The sequence below is a fragment of the Podarcis vaucheri genome (assembly GCF_965113315.1).
Source record: "Podarcis vaucheri genome assembly, chromosome: 2".
In the NCBI taxonomy this organism is placed as follows: domain Eukaryota; kingdom Metazoa; phylum Chordata; class Lepidosauria; order Squamata; family Lacertidae; genus Podarcis; species Podarcis vaucheri.
Window position 1 is genome coordinate 3,709,828 of NC_138760.1, and position 16,482 is coordinate 3,726,309.

Here is a 16,482-nt window from a genome sequence, read left to right on the forward strand (position 1 = left end):
CCCTACTAGGTGGGAGAGAGAGAATTCCCTGGGCTAGATTTAGCCATTTTGCCAAACAGCAGTGGAGCCCTGCCAGATTAGGTTCCTTGGAGAACTCTATTAATTTGGGAGTGTACCAGCATGGATGATGAGTTTGCTGCCTTCCTCTAGGACTCTTTAAAACATCTTTCCACTCCAGCTGTGGCAATTCTTCCCCCCACTTGTTACTAGCTATATAAAGTATTTGCAGATGAAGGAGCAGAGTCCTTGGCGCCAAATGAAGTTGCATGAGAGGGTTGACTGGCTGGCATAGATGAAAGTGCAATGTATGGGTCAGGGAGGCATCAGGCCCTTCAGTTTGGAGAAGGGGGTCCTGCGTCATAGAAAGGACATAGGAAGCTGCCTAGTACCAGATCAGACCATTTCCCCATCTGGCACCATATAGCCTACTCAGACTGGCAGCAACTCTCCTGCATCTTAGCCAGAGGTCTTTCCAACCACCTCCTACCTCATCCTTTTGCCTGGAGACACCAGGGATCAGAGCTGGCGCCTTTTGCATGTAAAGCCTGTGCTCTGCCACTGAGTCTCTCGGTCCTTCTCCCAAGGTATCATCGTAATCCCATGTTCCCTTCTCCCAACAGCTGAATTCAAGTGTCGCCCAGGACAATTCCAGTGCTCAACAGGAATCTGCACAAACCCAGCCTTCATCTGTGATGGGGACAACGACTGCCAAGACAGCTCAGATGAACACAACTGTGGTGAGTTGCCCAGAACAAAGCAAATGGTAAAGTTTTTGTCCTGGCTTGTGTTTACACCATGGCAATGGAGGCTGTTAGGTGACAGCAAGGATCTTTATTGAGCCAGAGTAGAAGTAAAGGCTCAGCAACAGGTGCTGGGTCACTTCAGCTGCAGCACTTAGGTTGGGTGACAGGATGGGCGAGACTAGCTGGACTAGAATCAGGAGTCCCCCTGTGCCAAGGCTCCTCACCCAGTGCGACTAAACTGGTTGTGCTCCACTAAATCTGCCTCTGCCTTGCCCTGATACTGGGAGTGCAACCAGTTCAGTCGCACTGGGTGAGGAGTCTTGGGGGCAGCTCAGGGGGCTTCATAACTATGAAGTAGACTGCAAGGGGAGAGGCAGGGAGAGCGTTGGATTTTGGTGTCCCACAGGGCACTGCTTAAATTTGAGGGGCCCCCCCTCCAAGGTCCACCACTGGGCGAGGAGGTCAATGCAAGGAGGTCAAAACTGCATGGAAGCAACAGAGTTGTCCCAATGGCACAACCACCTGCCTAGCTTTTAAAGGCAAGGCAAGCCTTCTCACAAAAGTCCTTGCTGTGCGAGAATGCCAAGAATGCAGAGCCCTGCTTCCTATCAAGAGCAGCCGTGTCCTGGGAGAGTCTCCACCCACCATTTCGCCGCTCTCTTTCTCCTCCTTGTCTGTCTTATTTAGTTGTCTCCTTCCTTTCCGTAGAAGAGACTCAAGGGCAACCTCCAGAATTTGAGACAAAGCAATTAAAATACATGGTGCCTATTAAGAAAAGCTAAGAATTCAGAACCATAAAACACTAGAGATGGGCAAACCTTCCCAAGCTCTTCTTGGACTTTGAAATGATCAGATATCTATGTATCTATTTCTCTAAGCAAACCAGAGGGCTTTGAAATAATGACCCCCAATCCCTACCAGCCATTTCAGTCCTTCAAAAGCCAAAAGTGCTTCTAGCCAAGGCCCCTCCCCACCCCTAAAAATCCACCTTCTCTGTCCTTTCAAGATGGAAAAATGGCAGAAGAAGCAGTGCCACTCATGGAGAGGGGAATGATCAAAGGGAGGTTTTCCCTTCACTCCTCCTTTTTTCTTTGTTGCTCTGATGCTCTACAAAACAGTGTCGAGGCACAAAGCCAAAGGAATCATGGGAGAGGTATTTCTTCCAAAACCTCCTGCAACTCTGGTAAATCTCGTGAGACTTCCTGACAAAAACTGGTGTCTTAAGGCTAAAAAGTCTGGCCTTCACTCGTTTAAAAAGTGCCTTTGCTTTCTGCTTTCTTCCTGACAGAGGTGCATGTCTGCCTGCCCAGCCAGTTCAAATGTACCAACACCAATCGCTGTATCCCTGGCATCTTTCGCTGCAATGGGCAGGACAACTGCGGGGATGGAGAGGACGAGAAGGACTGTCGTAAGTCATGTTTGGAACAGGGTCCTGCTTGGAGCAGGATGAGGGGCATCACTTTGCCCTCTGCGCTCTCTCTAGTTCAGGGGTGAAGAACCTGGGAAGCTTAAGAAGTTAGGAATTTGCGCTGCGCTTCTGGATTCTGGCTCACATGGAAGGGAGAAATAGAGCTGGGTGTATACTGAGTGCATCTGATGAGCCTCTGCAGTAGGGATTGGGAGCCTGTAGTCCTCAACATCTGGAATTGTGGCTCTCCACATATTGTTGAACTTCAGGTTCCTCATTCCTACTTCGGTGGCCTGTCAGATGTCCTTGTATGATCAGTACAATAAGCATTTATCTACTGGACTCCAGACCTATGGGATTTTTTATATATTTTGTGTTAAAAATGTACGTGATTCCATAAAAGGGTAACCAGATTTTCCCTGAGTTGAATTTTACAGCCTGCAATAATGGTCATGTGCTTATCGTCCATAATTCAGTTTGCTCAGGTGGTCATGGTGAGGGCAAAGAGTTATGAGGACACTGAAGCCCTGATTTCTGGAAAGCCTGCTCAGTCCCTTCTCTGACTTATGAAATTTCAAAACTCAGTTTAAAGAAAAGAAGAAAAGTGGGATTTTGTAGGGGTGGAATTACACACCTAGTGCTAGTTTCTGCACTTTGAATAGCAATATTACAGTATATGTTGTATCCTGATTATTGTAAAAGTGTACCATCATCCTAGTGTTACAGCAGTAAAGCTGCTAGCACATTTGCAGCATGGTTTCAGATTGGGTGGTGGACCACTTGTTGAGATTCCTGCATTTCAGGGGGTTGGACCAGATGACCTTTGGGGTCCCTTCCAACTCTACAATTCTACAATTCCATGATTCTACACGAGTCAGCCTTTGGTGTAGGAAGACTCCTCCCTGCATTCAGCCCTAGAGCTCCCTCTTGACTCCTGTTTCTGTTGCAGCGGAAGTGACCTGCGCCCCAAACCAGTTCCAGTGTACCATCACCAAGCGCTGCATTCCGCGGGTGTGGGTGTGTGACCGCGACAATGACTGTGTGGATGGATCTGATGAACCCGCTAACTGCAGTAAGGAGCTACTGTGTCAAAGGCTTTTTGGCCTGGGAATGGGATGGCAGGGAGTAGGGTGGCTGATCCATGAGCCCGTAGCTTCTGGCTAGAAAGCCTCTGCCTCTCTGCTTTTGAGAAGATGATGGATTTGGTGCCCTCAGCTTAGCCAGCCATGTGTGCCAAAGATGTTATGGAAGTGCTGTTATGAAATCAGCAAATAAGCTTTCCAATTGCTTATTTGGTGTTAGAGCCTTGTGCAAATTGCATCCTAGGGCAAGGATTTGCTCCAAATTGGATCCATAACCAACACAATGTTCTTCAGATTCTTTTGGGCCCCAACTTATATCAGCCCCAGCCAACGTGGCAAGAGTAAAGGATGATGGGACTTGTAGTCCATAGCATATGGAGGGTACCAGGTTGGGAAAAGCTGATGTAGAGCAATGGGCTGTACAGGCCCGTCCTACACCCTAGAACACATCCCAGACTCCTCGGCGGCATCACAGTGATTCCTTGGCCAACAAGTCAAATTAGAAAGGATTTACTAGAACTCAAGTGTTTGAAAAGCAATAGCCATACAACGTGATTGCTATTTAAGAGAAGGTGTCATTTTCTGGGATCTAAGTTCTACAACAGATTCTGTACTTGGTGCAAAGTTACAGTGGTGCCCCGCAAGACGAACGCCTCGCAAGACGGAAAACCCGCTAGACGAAAGGGTTTTCTGTTTTGGAGGCGCTTCGCAAAACGAATTTCCCTATGGGGTTGCTTCGCAAGACGAAAAAATCTTGCGCGTCCCCGCAGGTTTTTTTCGCTCCCCCCCTTTTCCTAAGCCGCCTATCAGCTGTTCCGCTGAAAAACCCGCTTAACAGCTGATCACAGAAAGCCGCTAGACCGCTGTAGCGCTAATCCACTAGGCTGTCAATGGGCTTGCTTCGCAAGACGAAAAAACCGCTAGACGAAGAGAATCGCGGAACGGATTCTTTTCGTCTTGCGAGGCACCACTGTATTTACATGTGTACTCTCAAACAGCTTTTTATAAGAAAAGTAATTTTCTGTGCCTCCCCTGCCCTTATTTTTGTAACAAATGGTTGCAACAGTGACAATTTTACCTTCCCAACCTTTGAAATGTTTCTCTCTTCACCCTCCCAGCACAAATGAGATGTGGGCTGGATGAGTTCCGGTGCAAGGATTCGGGGCGGTGCATCCCAGCACGTTGGAAATGTGATGGGGAGGATGATTGCGGAGATGGGTCAGATGAGCCCAAGGAAGAATGTGGTGAGTTGATGGTGCAGTCAGCTGGCGAACTACGCTGCACTGAGACAGAGAGTCTGGCTTGCTCCTTTTCCTATAGTTTATGAAAGGAGCTAGAAGTGGCACATTTGCCAGAGTCTTGGAGAGAGCCTGCGTAAGGGAAGCAGCACCTTTGTAACATGTGCAAGTCAAAATAGGAAGTCCCAAGGTGCAGACCAGTTGCATCCCTTGTCTCCCTCCTGTCTTGTCAAAAGGGAAGTCAATCAAAAGAGGGACCCTAGAGATACTAGCCTTTTTGCCTAAGATGCACCCAGACTGTTCTCAGCCAAGTTCAGAGCTTGGCTAAACTAGTACTTCATGCTGCAGTCCAGATTGGTCCCTGCCAATCCACTTAGGTTAAATAGGGGTTGCCAACTTGATGCCCTCCAGGCAGGGCTGTAGCTAGGAGGTGGTGAGGTGGGCCCCCACCAGGGGCACAGGCGATGGGGGGGTGCAAAATCGGCTAAAATATGTCCATAAATATAAATATTGATTATTGCCTCATAAGAAATGCTTTTAAATAGAGGATGAATTGAATGGGTGGAGGGGGCAGGGTTGTAGGAGAGGCAGAAAGAAGAGTTAATTTGTCCGTGGCTAGGGGGCGCAATCTGGACGGTTCTGCCAGGGGAGCAAGATCACCTAGCTACGGCTCTGCCTCCAGGTATTGCAGGGCTGACTAGTGCACCCCTAACCATCGGCCTTGCAGGATGGAGTTGTCTTTGTGCTCAAGCTGCTCTATGCACAAGAAGGCATCCAGAAGATGCCTTGTGAGCAAGGATAGCTATTTTTTGATGGGCTTTGTTTTTGATGCTGTTTTTACACTTACTGATGTCGTCCATTTCCTACCTTTTCTCTTCCCTATGTCACTCCTTTGTTTTCAGATGAGCGAACTTGTGAGCCCTATCAGTTCCGCTGCAAGAACAACCGCTGTGTGCCGGGTCGCTGGCAGTGCGACTATGACAATGACTGTGGAGACAACTCTGACGAGGAGAGCTGTAGTATGTGCCCCCTTCAGCCCTACACTGGGAGAGCAGAATCTTTGCATGTGGGGAGGGTGGCGGCCTTCTGACTTTTCCTGTGGGCTTGGTCCTTGTTGGATGGAGGAAATAAAACTATCATTGCTTGTAGGAAGAGGACACTTAAATCTGGGTCTCCCTTTTCTATGAAAAGGATTATCCCATCAATGTATGGAAGCAGAAGATGGCCTTGAGGCTGGAATAAACTAGAGTATTCAATGGGGAACGTCCAAATGCTGCTGGACTCCAACTCCTATCATTCCCAGCAAGCAGAGTCGTGGGCAGTTATAATGGGAGTTGTGGTCAAAAAAATCTGGAGGGCCATAGGTTGCCCCTCTGAATGATGAAATTTCAGAAAATACTGGCTGGATTTCAGGCCCAAGAGTCCTTTCTAATCTGGTATAAATAACATTGAGAGGGAGGCGGCCAAGAATTCCACTAAAATGCCTTCAAATTATGTGCCCTAAGCCCTGCCCAAGCCAACAGCTATTTACCTTTCGGCACCAATTGTTGCAACCATCTCAGCCTATGGTAGCTGCTGGGGAAAGTCTGGCTTCCATGCAGCTTCCAAACCTGGAGTGAAGTGAGCGTGCAGACTCACTGGTGCAGGACTAATCCCAGATAACCTTTTAGCTGCACCATCCTAAATTGTCTTCCTCTCTGCTTGCCCTCTACTGTTTCAGAATGCTGGGCTGCTCTCAGCCCCTCCAACTTGTGAGGTCTTTTGGAGAAAGGTTTAGTTGGGGCTGAACTAGGAGGCACCTCCCCATTTTTTTGAAGCATGATAGTTAACTCTTCTCACCCTACATCAGCAATGCTGGTTTTAAGTATGCCTTACCCTCTCTGATCCTAGCTAAAGTGAGAGGTGCATCAAACAATGGCCAGCCTTTGGCCATCTCCAAGCATGGGAGGGAGTTCATCAATTCCACAGTGCTTTACTGCCATCAGTTGGCTTCTCATCTGCACAGCATGAAAAAGGTGGTCCGAAAGAGAGCCAGCAAGTGATGGGGGGGTGGGGGGAGAGAATCTCAGATGACTGACTGACCCATCCTGTGATTCCAGCCCAGTCACTGAGATATTTGACGGAGCTTCTGTTAGCTGTCCCCCCATGACTCAGTTGCATGTTTCATAACTTCTAGAAGCCAGTCATTCTGTGTATTGGGCCCAAGCCTATGGAACTCCCTCCCAAGTGAGGTTAGACAGGCCCCCACCTAGCTGAGAATGCCTTGCTCCAGCAAACATTTTAAGGCAGTGTTTGGTTTTATGATAATTTTCATTGCCTTCTTACCCCATTTTCTGTTGACACCACTTAGCAGTGTAAATAATGAAGCAGTATATAAATGTCTTAAATAGAGATAAATTTAATGAATGAATGAATTAGTTGCAGTCATCCCAGGGAGGCCAAATGGCTCCTACTTTAAATCTCATTAGAAGCCAAAGAGACCTCCAGCAACAGATGGTGTTGTTGTTTTTAAGATTCACGATGGGTGCCCCACCGCCTCCCTTGCCACTTTCTCCCCACCCCCCACCCCTGTAGACTCTAGACATGACTTTCTTTCAGGTTCTTTTGTTTTTTATTTATTTATTTTACCACGTTGTGTAATTTGAGTTTGTGCCATTTCACTTCATCTTACGTTTTTCTCCATTTTCACACTGTCGTATCGGGGCTTGCAGAGGTAGGTTTCTGTCGAAAATATTTTTCCTTTCCCCTTTAAAACCTTAACCGTGGTAGAAAGAAAGGCTGGGGTGGGCAGAGGTGGGAGGACCATAGTGGTATTGGGATTGCCATGTTATTTCCCATGTATTCCCCCCCCCCCACACACACAAAGTAATTGAATAGAGAGGGCTTCTCTGTGTGCTGCTTTGCTTGACTCCCGGCCATCCCTAAGGTCAAAGCAGGCTATAATAATGCCTTCTCTCATTTATCTGCTGTCTCTCTCCTATACCTCCCTTGGGTGGATAAAGAGGTTTGCGAACTAGGACACACATCCACTCCAGTTGGGTGAAGTTAGTGTGCCCATCCAGTTTCTCCTTAGCAAGCCTTCCATTACCGATGGGAACTGGGTGGGGCTTCCCATGGCATCCCTTAGGGTGGTACCTTGTGTGTCTAGATCACTAAAAAGCAGGCGCAGGAACAGGCAGGGGGCTGCCCTCTCAACGCTGCTGCCACTTGCCACTTGGACCAGGCAGGCTGCGCAGTCACCCTGCCACGAGTGCGCCCATGCAGCCCTACCTTCAGTGCCAGCCTGCCCCATCCCAGTAAGCAGGAGCAATGATGGTGTCCAGAGGGTGGCGACATGGCACTGCCCTGCCACACTGGCCCTGCCTGAGCAAAAAGCAACAGCATTAGAGGGAGGGCCATAGCTCAGTGCTAGAGCACATGCTCTGTGTGCAAAAAGTCCTGGGTTTAAAACCCAGCATCTCCTACACAAGCCTGGGAATGTCCCCTGGAGAGCCACAACCAGAGAGTGCAAACCGTACCAAGCTCCTAGTACCAATAGTCTGACTCAGAATGAGACAGTTTCCTGTGTTCGTAACATTTGTAATAACATGGATTGAAAATATATTCTGAGGGGCTGCCATCAAACAAGCAGATACCGAAAGCAAGGCTGCAGGAGAAATGGTCAGCTGTGTGTCTCCTTCTCTCCCCTGGAGCATCTAAGTGAGACTCTGCATAGGTCATCTTTGTACAGCAAATTTCCCTGCTCTCCTAGTGACAGTCACTTAAGCTGGGCAAGAAAAGGACCATGTAACTTGCAGCATGGCGATGTCACACAACACACATGGAGAATGTTTAGATGTTTGGGGAAATAGAGGAGGATCATATAATCGTAGAGTTGGAAGGGACCACAAGGGTCATCTAGTCAAAGCCCCTGCTATGCAAGAACCTTTTGGGGCTCAGACCCATCACCCTGAGATTAAGAGTCTCATGCTCTACCAACTGAGCTATTGCAGCGATGCAAAGCAGCAAAAGCTGTGATCTAGAGGGTATAAATAAGGTTTCACTCTCCTCCTTCTCCTCCTCCTCCTCTCCCTGCTGCCTGCATCTGCAAAGCTGCTATGGGTGGTGGGAGGTGGGGGTGCTTTTTGGCTGTCAAACAGAACTGCCTCATATTTTCCACTCCTGGAATTCCCAGTTGAGACAGAGTGGCTGGGATGGTTCCCACTGTCTGCCAGAAGCTGCTTGTGTGGAGAATGGGGGTTTGATGTAGCCAGAAACCACTCATGTATCCCCTCTTCTTCTTCCCTCACCCCAAGTCCTTTGTGGCCTCTCCTGTGTTCTCTTCTTTGTCGCATTGAAGTCGAAAGAGACTGGTTTGCTTGTATAATAATTTTTCCAGAGATGCCCTGGGAATAATAGACAGCAGTGTTTAATCCCTGACTTAACAGAAGGTGCTCCTGTGCTCGCTGGAACCTTCCATCTCACCTGCTCATGCGCTCTTTCTGCCTACAGAACCCAGGCCTTGCTCTGAAAGCGAGTTCTCTTGCGCCAACGGGCGCTGCATTGCAGGCCGCTGGAAGTGTGATGGGGACCATGACTGTGCTGATGGCTCTGATGAGGTAAGGAGCAAGTCAGGTGCAAAGTGTTAAGCAATCAGAAAACACCAGAATTTGCCTGCTTTCATTTCTTGTAGGAGCAAACTTGGGAGCAGGTTAACTCTAGGAAAAGTGTGGGAAACTTCACTTGAATGCTGGTGAAGTGTTACTGTAAATAGGCAGGGAGGGGGCATGGAGGGTATAAGAACTCTTACAGTGAAAAACATGGGGTGTTACTGGGTGTTTTAGGTATTCACTTATCCAAATAAGGCCTGCCTTGGATTTGGTAACCCTGTTTCCTCTGCTTTCTCCCCACAGAAAGAATGCAAACCTCGCTGTGATCAAGACCAGTTCCACTGCAAGAGCGGTCACTGCATCCCACTGCGATGGCGCTGCGACGCTGATGCCGACTGCATGGATGGCAGCGATGAAGAGGACTGCAGCACTGGAGGTAACGCCCCTCTTCCTCCCTCTTCCTCAGAAGAGGATATCGTACTGGCTTCAACCGCTGTGTACCTGCGAAGCACCAGTCCTGTAATGAGCGCCAAGGAACAAGTTACTTACTTACACGCAGGTGCAGGCTTGCCTCCAGGCTTCAGAGGGCACTAGGCAACACTTCCTCTGTCCGCCATTGGGCCCTGGTGCTGAGTGACACTAGATGAAGGGACTATGGGATGTTAAAAGAGTGACTTGATCCAGGCGTTCGGAATGCTGGGCCAAACAAAATTTCCAAGGGGTCCCCTGCCAGCTGCCAAAGATGCCAGGTGCTGGCACCAGCCCCCGCCCTGATGAGGTGGTATTGTCAAGGAACTGGTTGTGGAACTCCTCACTGCCCAAGATTTAAGACCTCTGAAATGTACTCGCAGCTCGAGTGGGGCTTTCAGTGTCACACCTTCGCAGTTTCTCCCTCCCTGTCCTCCAGGGATTCAGTGCTTTCTAGGAGGAGGTTTTGTAGCTGATGGGACTGGGCTTCTTTCCCCACTTTGCAGTGCGGACCTGCCCCCTGGACGAGTTCCAGTGCAACAACACCTTGTGCAAGCCGTTGGCCTGGAAGTGTGATGGTGAAGATGACTGTGGTGACAACTCAGATGAGAACCCTGAGGAATGCTGTGAGTGCCTCTGCCCCTCTTGGCGCTCCCTCTCATACTCTTCCCTGCCTGCTGCCCTGCAGAACTGAGAAAGTGAAGGGCAGCATCCACATCACATGGGGAAAGTCCCCCACCCCCAGGCTGAAGATCTTGGGAAAGGTTGAACCTGAGCTCATCCTCTGAGGCCCTTCTTTGTGCACCTCCTCCACGAGAGGTCCAGAAGGCGGCAACCTGAGAACAGGCGCTTTTTGCACCTCCAGGGAGGTTCGCCTGGCGCCTTCATTATACACTTTTAGGTGCCTAGTGAAAATGTTCCTCTTCAAACAGGCCTTTGGCTAATTAACATCCGATGCCCCTTAAAATGTGCTGGGTGGGGCATATTGTTTTGTTTTCGTTCTTGTTTTTAATATATATTTTGTGTTTTTTAATATTTTTGTGTTGTGAACCATCCCTGAGATCTACGGATGAAGGGTGGTATACAAATTTAATAAATAAAGATAATAAATAAAAACCTATGTGGGACAGTAGCCTGGATCCCTAGACAGCAGCTTCATGTCTTCCTGTGTAACCAGATCCTTGCTAGTTTTCTCCAAAGCTGCAATCACAGCCCAGGAATGGAGGAGAATGATGCTGGATGGAGGCGGGGGGAGGCAGAGGCAGGCAGAGAGACAAGGCCTGCATTGTCAGCCACCCATACATTTCCATGTCCCTCTGGCTCCCACATTCACTCTGACCATTTGTTTCTGTTTACTGGTGCAGTGAAATTCCAGTGTCCCCCCAACAGACCGTTCCGCTGCAAGAATGACCGTGTGTGTCTCTGGATTGGCCGCCAGTGTGATGGAATCGACAACTGCGGTGATGGCACTGATGAGCAATTCTGTGGTGAGTGCCTTCCTTGCTTCCTCCACCGTCCCCTGGACAACTCTCCAGTCCTGTGTCACCCGTACTAGGGCCAAACCATAGCTGTAACAGCAGGGATTAAGGTACTTATTTCCCTCCTGGTGTTCTTGGACTCCCAACTCCCATCAGCCCCAGCTAGAACGGCCCATGGTTGCATGGAGATAATGGGAGTTGTAGTCCAACATCATGTATAGAGGCACGTGTTCCCCATCCCTGTGCTAATGCTTCTCTCAATTAAAATTATGGTTTGCTTTCGTATTATGAAAGAGTAAGAATTACATTTCTGGAATGTCTCTGTGTGGTTCATCATTTTAAGCATGCCCAGAGCGACTCATGCTGAGGTGCAACAGGCATGGTTCTCTGTAGGTGGGGCTGCTCTGTGCTGTCTTTCTGACTTGAATGGCCCAGTCACATCTATTAAGAATCAGTATCTTGCTCTTTTTTTTTGGGGGGAGGGGGAATTAAAAGAATAGGCAGATCTTTTTTTCTTTTTATTTTTCTTTTCTTCTTTTTGGAAAACTAATAAATATCTATATTGGAAAAAAAAATAAAAGAATAGGCAGATGATAACTTTGACTTCACAGCACTCTCTCCTCGCTTCTCACTGTCATCTCTGCAACCTCTTAGACTTGCCAACCACCAGGCCCAGGAGCTGCAGCCATGAGAAGAATGAATTCCTCTGCAAGAGCGGGAAATGCATCAGTTCTGAGCTTCGCTGCAACTTCTTTGATGACTGTGGAGACGGGTCTGATGAGGATAGTTGCTTGCCGGGTGAGGGGATGAATCACTGAAGCACCATGCACACCTTTGGGCAAGCAGAGGAGCTGGTGTTTTGTTTGGGGGTGAAGTGGAGAGGGGAGCATTATAAACCCAGTATGACCAGCTTATAATGAGGATGTATGTGGCTTGGCCCAATCTTCCTCCTGCTGTTCTCTTGCCTCTTGCCATTTCTGCCTACTGATGCAAGATTGTCTGCTCCCGACTCCTGCCTGCAGATCTCAAGATGCCAATTGGCTGCAAGGCCAACGTGACCATGTGTGGCGAAGAAGCCAAATGTGTCCAGACCCCCACATCTGTGTACTGCACCTGCCGCCCTGGCTTCCAGAAAGTGCCAGACAAGAATTCATGCCAAGGTATTGGGCCAAAAGACAGGTTCTGCCAAGGCCAGAAGTTAGCTGGCCACTAGTGTGAAGTCGCCTCAAATTCTTTGTGAGCCCCTTTGAAGTTGTCTGTGAGATTCTGTGGGTTGAGCCCAGAGGAAATGGGTGGCAGCAATAGCGAGGGCTCTTCCAGGTGAGGGAAGATTGAAGAGCGAGATCTATGTGTGTTCAGTAAATAAAGTTAGGGAAGCAACTGCTTCAGCATTACATAAAAGGGAAGAATGCGTCCATAGCTGTGGAGGGGAAAACCACATGTGGCTGATGGAAGGCAAGGCAAGGCAGTGAGTCAGGCCGCCAGGCAGAACTGCTGTACTGATAGACAGCAACAAATGGGCTGGTGGTATTCGCAATCTGCCAGGCATGCAGGGGCTGTAATTTGAGTTTATTGCGTCTTTCATCCTAGCTCCCTGGCTAATGACAGTGACTGTGGACAAGTCAATTTTTGCAATCCGCTATAAAGCAGTAAATTAACACCTGATTGGTAGGGAGCTGCCCCGGGTGAATGCCACTCCAAATCCTAGTGATTATGAGATTCAGCTTGATGAGAATGATGAAGAAGATGATGATGGTATTAAATAATTATATATGAGTGAATATTGCCTACAACCATAGCATCCTTTTGTAGTGCTTGTACAAAAATGGCTTTGAAAAGACAAGGTCCCACTTTCAGGCTCCTACAAACTAACAATAATGAGATGAGCAGAGCACAGAAAGGGGGAAAGCCAGAAGAGGGATCCTGGGTGCGTCGCTAGGGAAAGTCTACAGGCAGGAACATGGTTTGGTATCGTGTTTGTGGACATTCTTCTGGAAATCTAAATGGATTTTTCTGTTTCCGCTTTTAAAAAATACATCCTCTTAACGGAATTGCACCCAAAGGAAAAACATTGCGCCAGAATTGACCCTAAAAGATACACGATAGTACTGGATAAGCACACATCTTTTGCTGTAGTTTTTTCAAAATAGGTTTTTGCAGAGGGTGGAAGAGGGGGAAAATATATTTTGCTCTCTACAATTGATGCCAAAGTCACTATGCAGTTGGCCCATGTTCTTCAGCCTTGAGTCCCCAGATGCTCTTGGGACTACAACTCCTATCTTTCTCCAGGCGGCTTATCCAGTGATCAGGTATGATGGGAGTTGTGGTCTGGCAACCCAGAGTTAAAGAACACTTCAGTAGGTGATTCTAATAGCCATGAGCAATTCTGTTGCAGAAGTGCTCATCTTGCACATCTGGATGGTGTTGGGACCTCGTTTTGGCTTTTTCCATATACTGCAGAAATTGCTTCTATTTGACTGGAGACGATGGCAGGATGGGATGTGTGTGCTGTTTTGCACAAAGACACCATTCTACAATGTGGTTATTCTCTGTAATTCAGCTTCTGGCATTTGCCTCCAATAACCTTGTATATGTGTCTTCCTTACTCTGCCCAGATGTTAATGAGTGCCTGAACTTTGGGACCTGCTCACAGCTCTGCAACAACACGCAAGGCTCATACATGTGCACTTGTGCCAAGAACTTCATGAAGACCCATCACATGTGCAAGGCAGAAGGTACCAGTGAGCTTGGCTAATGGGAGCTTTGTTGCAGAGGCAATGAAGGGTGTGGGTGTGTACACATGCTCATGATGTTTAAGAGACACATGCTATAAGGCGTTGCTTAGCGTAACACACAACTTCAGGCATGACGTCTCATGGACAGACACTCCTGGCCAGAATCTCCAATTCCTCTTCTTTCCAAGTAGATTCCTTCAGCTGGCCAAAGACTCTTCCTGGCACCCCAGTCCTTCCTCAGCTTTGCTCCTAGTTCAGTGGGGAAAGGGGCTGTAATTTATTTTTACGAACCCTTTGACCACCGTTGAAGGAGCTGCAGGGGAGCCAGCTCAGCAGGGTGAGGCTGCTGCTTCAGGCAGCAGAAGCCCCCCCCCCTGGGTTTCCCACCTGCCCTCCTGCCTCCGCTACAGTGGTGCCAGTTTCAGGCAAGATCCCACCCCAAATTGCCTCAAATCATTGTTGATGGTGGTGTCACTTCTCCACCAGCGGCAGATGTGGCAGGGCACGTAGCAGAGCAGGCAGTGGCAGATGTGGCAGGGCAGAGCAGCAGTTTCCGTTTCATTTTAGGCAGTGAAACAGGACACACCGCCTCTGAACTGCAGTGATATATTTCAATGGGAGTGAACTAGAAACAACCTTAACTCTCTCATCAAAAACACGGGGTTGGGAGTGCTTCATTTTGGCTGGATCATGTCCAGTGGCTGCTTTTCCTACCCCCACCTACCTTCCCAATAGGTAGGGGTCAAAGATTACTTAAAATGTATGCAGTTTCTAACTGGATTGGGTTGTTGTGTGTCTGCCAATTCTCTTTGAGCCTGGGACCCTAAGAATGACCCCCCTCCCATTTTAACCTGTGTGATATGTGCTCTGACTGTCATGTCTGCTTTTGTACAAGACCTTCAGTTCTAGGCCACATCCAAAGATGCTCATGCAGTCAGTGGGGCTTCCCCAGAGTTGACTTCACTGGCAGGTGGACGTCTCAAGTGAGCATGGGGTTTCGGATTGCAATCAAGGTGTGCATCAAAGGGCCATCTAGACTTCCTTTTGTGTTGTGTTTCTAGGCATGGGTCTGGGCTTTAAAGCTCCATTTCCAAGGGGTTTCTTTTTGTCTCGGTGCTTTACCTGGAAAACCCATGTTTTACTGCTCAATCAGAGCAAACAGTGGTCGTGTTTTCTGCAGATTGCCATTTGCTCCTATTCAACGATAAAACACAGGTTTTCCTGTGGAAAGTGCCAAGACAAAAAAAACTTCTTGGACACAGAGCTTTGAAGCACTGGCCTGTGCCTGGAAAATGCAATGCAAAAGGATCTCTGGATGAGCCCAAAGTATGACTTGCCAAGTTAAGACAGAGTACGGCATGTTGGTGCCTTGCCAACTGCATTGTCTTGCCTAACAAGCTTCCTTTTACATCACCCTCCTCTCCTCCAGCTTGTTCGCTTCACTGCAGTGAGGTCCCCTCCCATTTTGATGCTCTTCCTCTCCCTCTCCAGGGTCTGACTACCAGATACTTTACATTGCTGACGACAACAAGATCCGCAGCATGTACCCCTTCAACCCCAACTCTGCCTATGAACCTGCCTTCCAAGGGGATGAAACTGTCCGCATTGCTGCCATGGATGTGTACGTCAAGGGCAACAAGATCTATTGGACCAACTGGCACACGGGGCGCATCTCCTGCCGTGAGCTGCCATCCTCTGCTGGCTCTAGTGCCTCCAATCGCAACCGGCGGCAGATAGATGGTGGCGTCACCCACCTCAATGTAAGTGGCAAGCTTTGCCCATGAGAAAACACAGCTTTGGGGCGGGGGGGGGGCACTGGAACTGAGCTTGGCCAAACTCTCGATGCTCCCCTTGCTTCCTGCAGATCTCGGGGCTGAAGATGCCACGGGGCATTGCCATTGACTGGGTGGCTGGGAACATTTACTGGACAGACTCAGGGCGTGACGTCATTGAAGTGGCACAGATGAAGGGCGAGAACCGCAAGACGCTCATCTCAGGCATGATTGACGAGCCACATGCCATCGTGGTGGACCCGCTCCGAGGGTAAGACAAGGCCCACCACAGTTTACTCTTGCAACTCTCTCTTCCCTTCCACACCTCACAGCATGGCTTTCTCTTTCCAGCACCATGTACTGGTCAGATTGGGGGAACCACCCTAAGATTGAGACGGCGGCAATGGACGGGACCCTGAGGGAGACGCTTGTGCAGGACAACATCCAGTGGCCAACAGGTCAGTCTGGTCGGGGTGTGTGTGTGTCAAGCCTCCCTCATGCTGCACAGCCATGCCCAGGGCTGCCTCTTTTCTGTATCAACACACCACAGTTTCATTGATGGCACTGGGCAAATTTCCCAAACGTGGGAACGTCAGAAGTTGCCTTGTGGCTGTTAGCTCATCTCCTTACATTGCCTCCTGTTTCTTGCAGGCATTCCCAAAGCTTTCTGGCACAGGAATCCCTTTTCATGTTCTGCTTCCTTAGCTCTTAGCTGGACCTGACCCAGGGATTGCTAGCTAGGGGTGATGGGAGTTATAGTCCAAAAACAGCTAGAGACCCAAGTTTGGGAAACCCTGTCTAGGGGATGGGCTGCTTAGTCTTTGACTGATACACCACTAGAGAGATTAGGAGGGTTGGAAAGTCTCAGCTCCTCTGCTTGCCCTGGCCAGACATGTGAAGGCCAGCCTGGCGGGGGGGGGGGGGCTGCACACCTTCCTCAGCAACAGGCTCCATATCCTTTGGGAAGCC

At 48.9% G+C, this 16,482-nt stretch overlaps 2 protein-coding genes across 4 annotated transcripts in view; one reads left to right on the top strand and one right to left on the bottom strand.

Moving 5' to 3' along the window:
• NEMP1 (nuclear envelope integral membrane protein 1) overlaps positions 1–16,482 on the bottom strand; it is a 108,733-nt gene that overhangs the window by 74,894 nt on the left and 17,357 nt on the right. The window lies entirely within an intron of this gene.
• Positions 1–16,482, top strand: part of LOC309523672 (low-density lipoprotein receptor-related protein 1-like) — an 87,756-nt gene that overhangs the window by 58,985 nt on the left and 12,289 nt on the right. Inside the window, exons 40-54 of the mRNA XM_082207654.1 lie at positions 621–737; positions 2,032–2,151; positions 3,101–3,223; positions 4,352–4,477; positions 5,374–5,490; positions 8,963–9,069; positions 9,364–9,496; positions 10,035–10,154; positions 10,893–11,015; positions 11,661–11,804; positions 12,029–12,166; positions 13,622–13,741; positions 15,233–15,501; positions 15,606–15,784; positions 15,865–15,971. Coding sequence (XP_082063780.1) covers positions 621–737; positions 2,032–2,151; positions 3,101–3,223; positions 4,352–4,477; positions 5,374–5,490; positions 8,963–9,069; positions 9,364–9,496; positions 10,035–10,154; positions 10,893–11,015; positions 11,661–11,804; positions 12,029–12,166; positions 13,622–13,741; positions 15,233–15,501; positions 15,606–15,784; positions 15,865–15,971 — 2,043 coding nt within the window. The remainder of the gene's footprint in view (positions 1–620; positions 738–2,031; positions 2,152–3,100; positions 3,224–4,351; positions 4,478–5,373; positions 5,491–8,962; positions 9,070–9,363; positions 9,497–10,034; positions 10,155–10,892; positions 11,016–11,660; positions 11,805–12,028; positions 12,167–13,621; positions 13,742–15,232; positions 15,502–15,605; positions 15,785–15,864; positions 15,972–16,482) is intronic.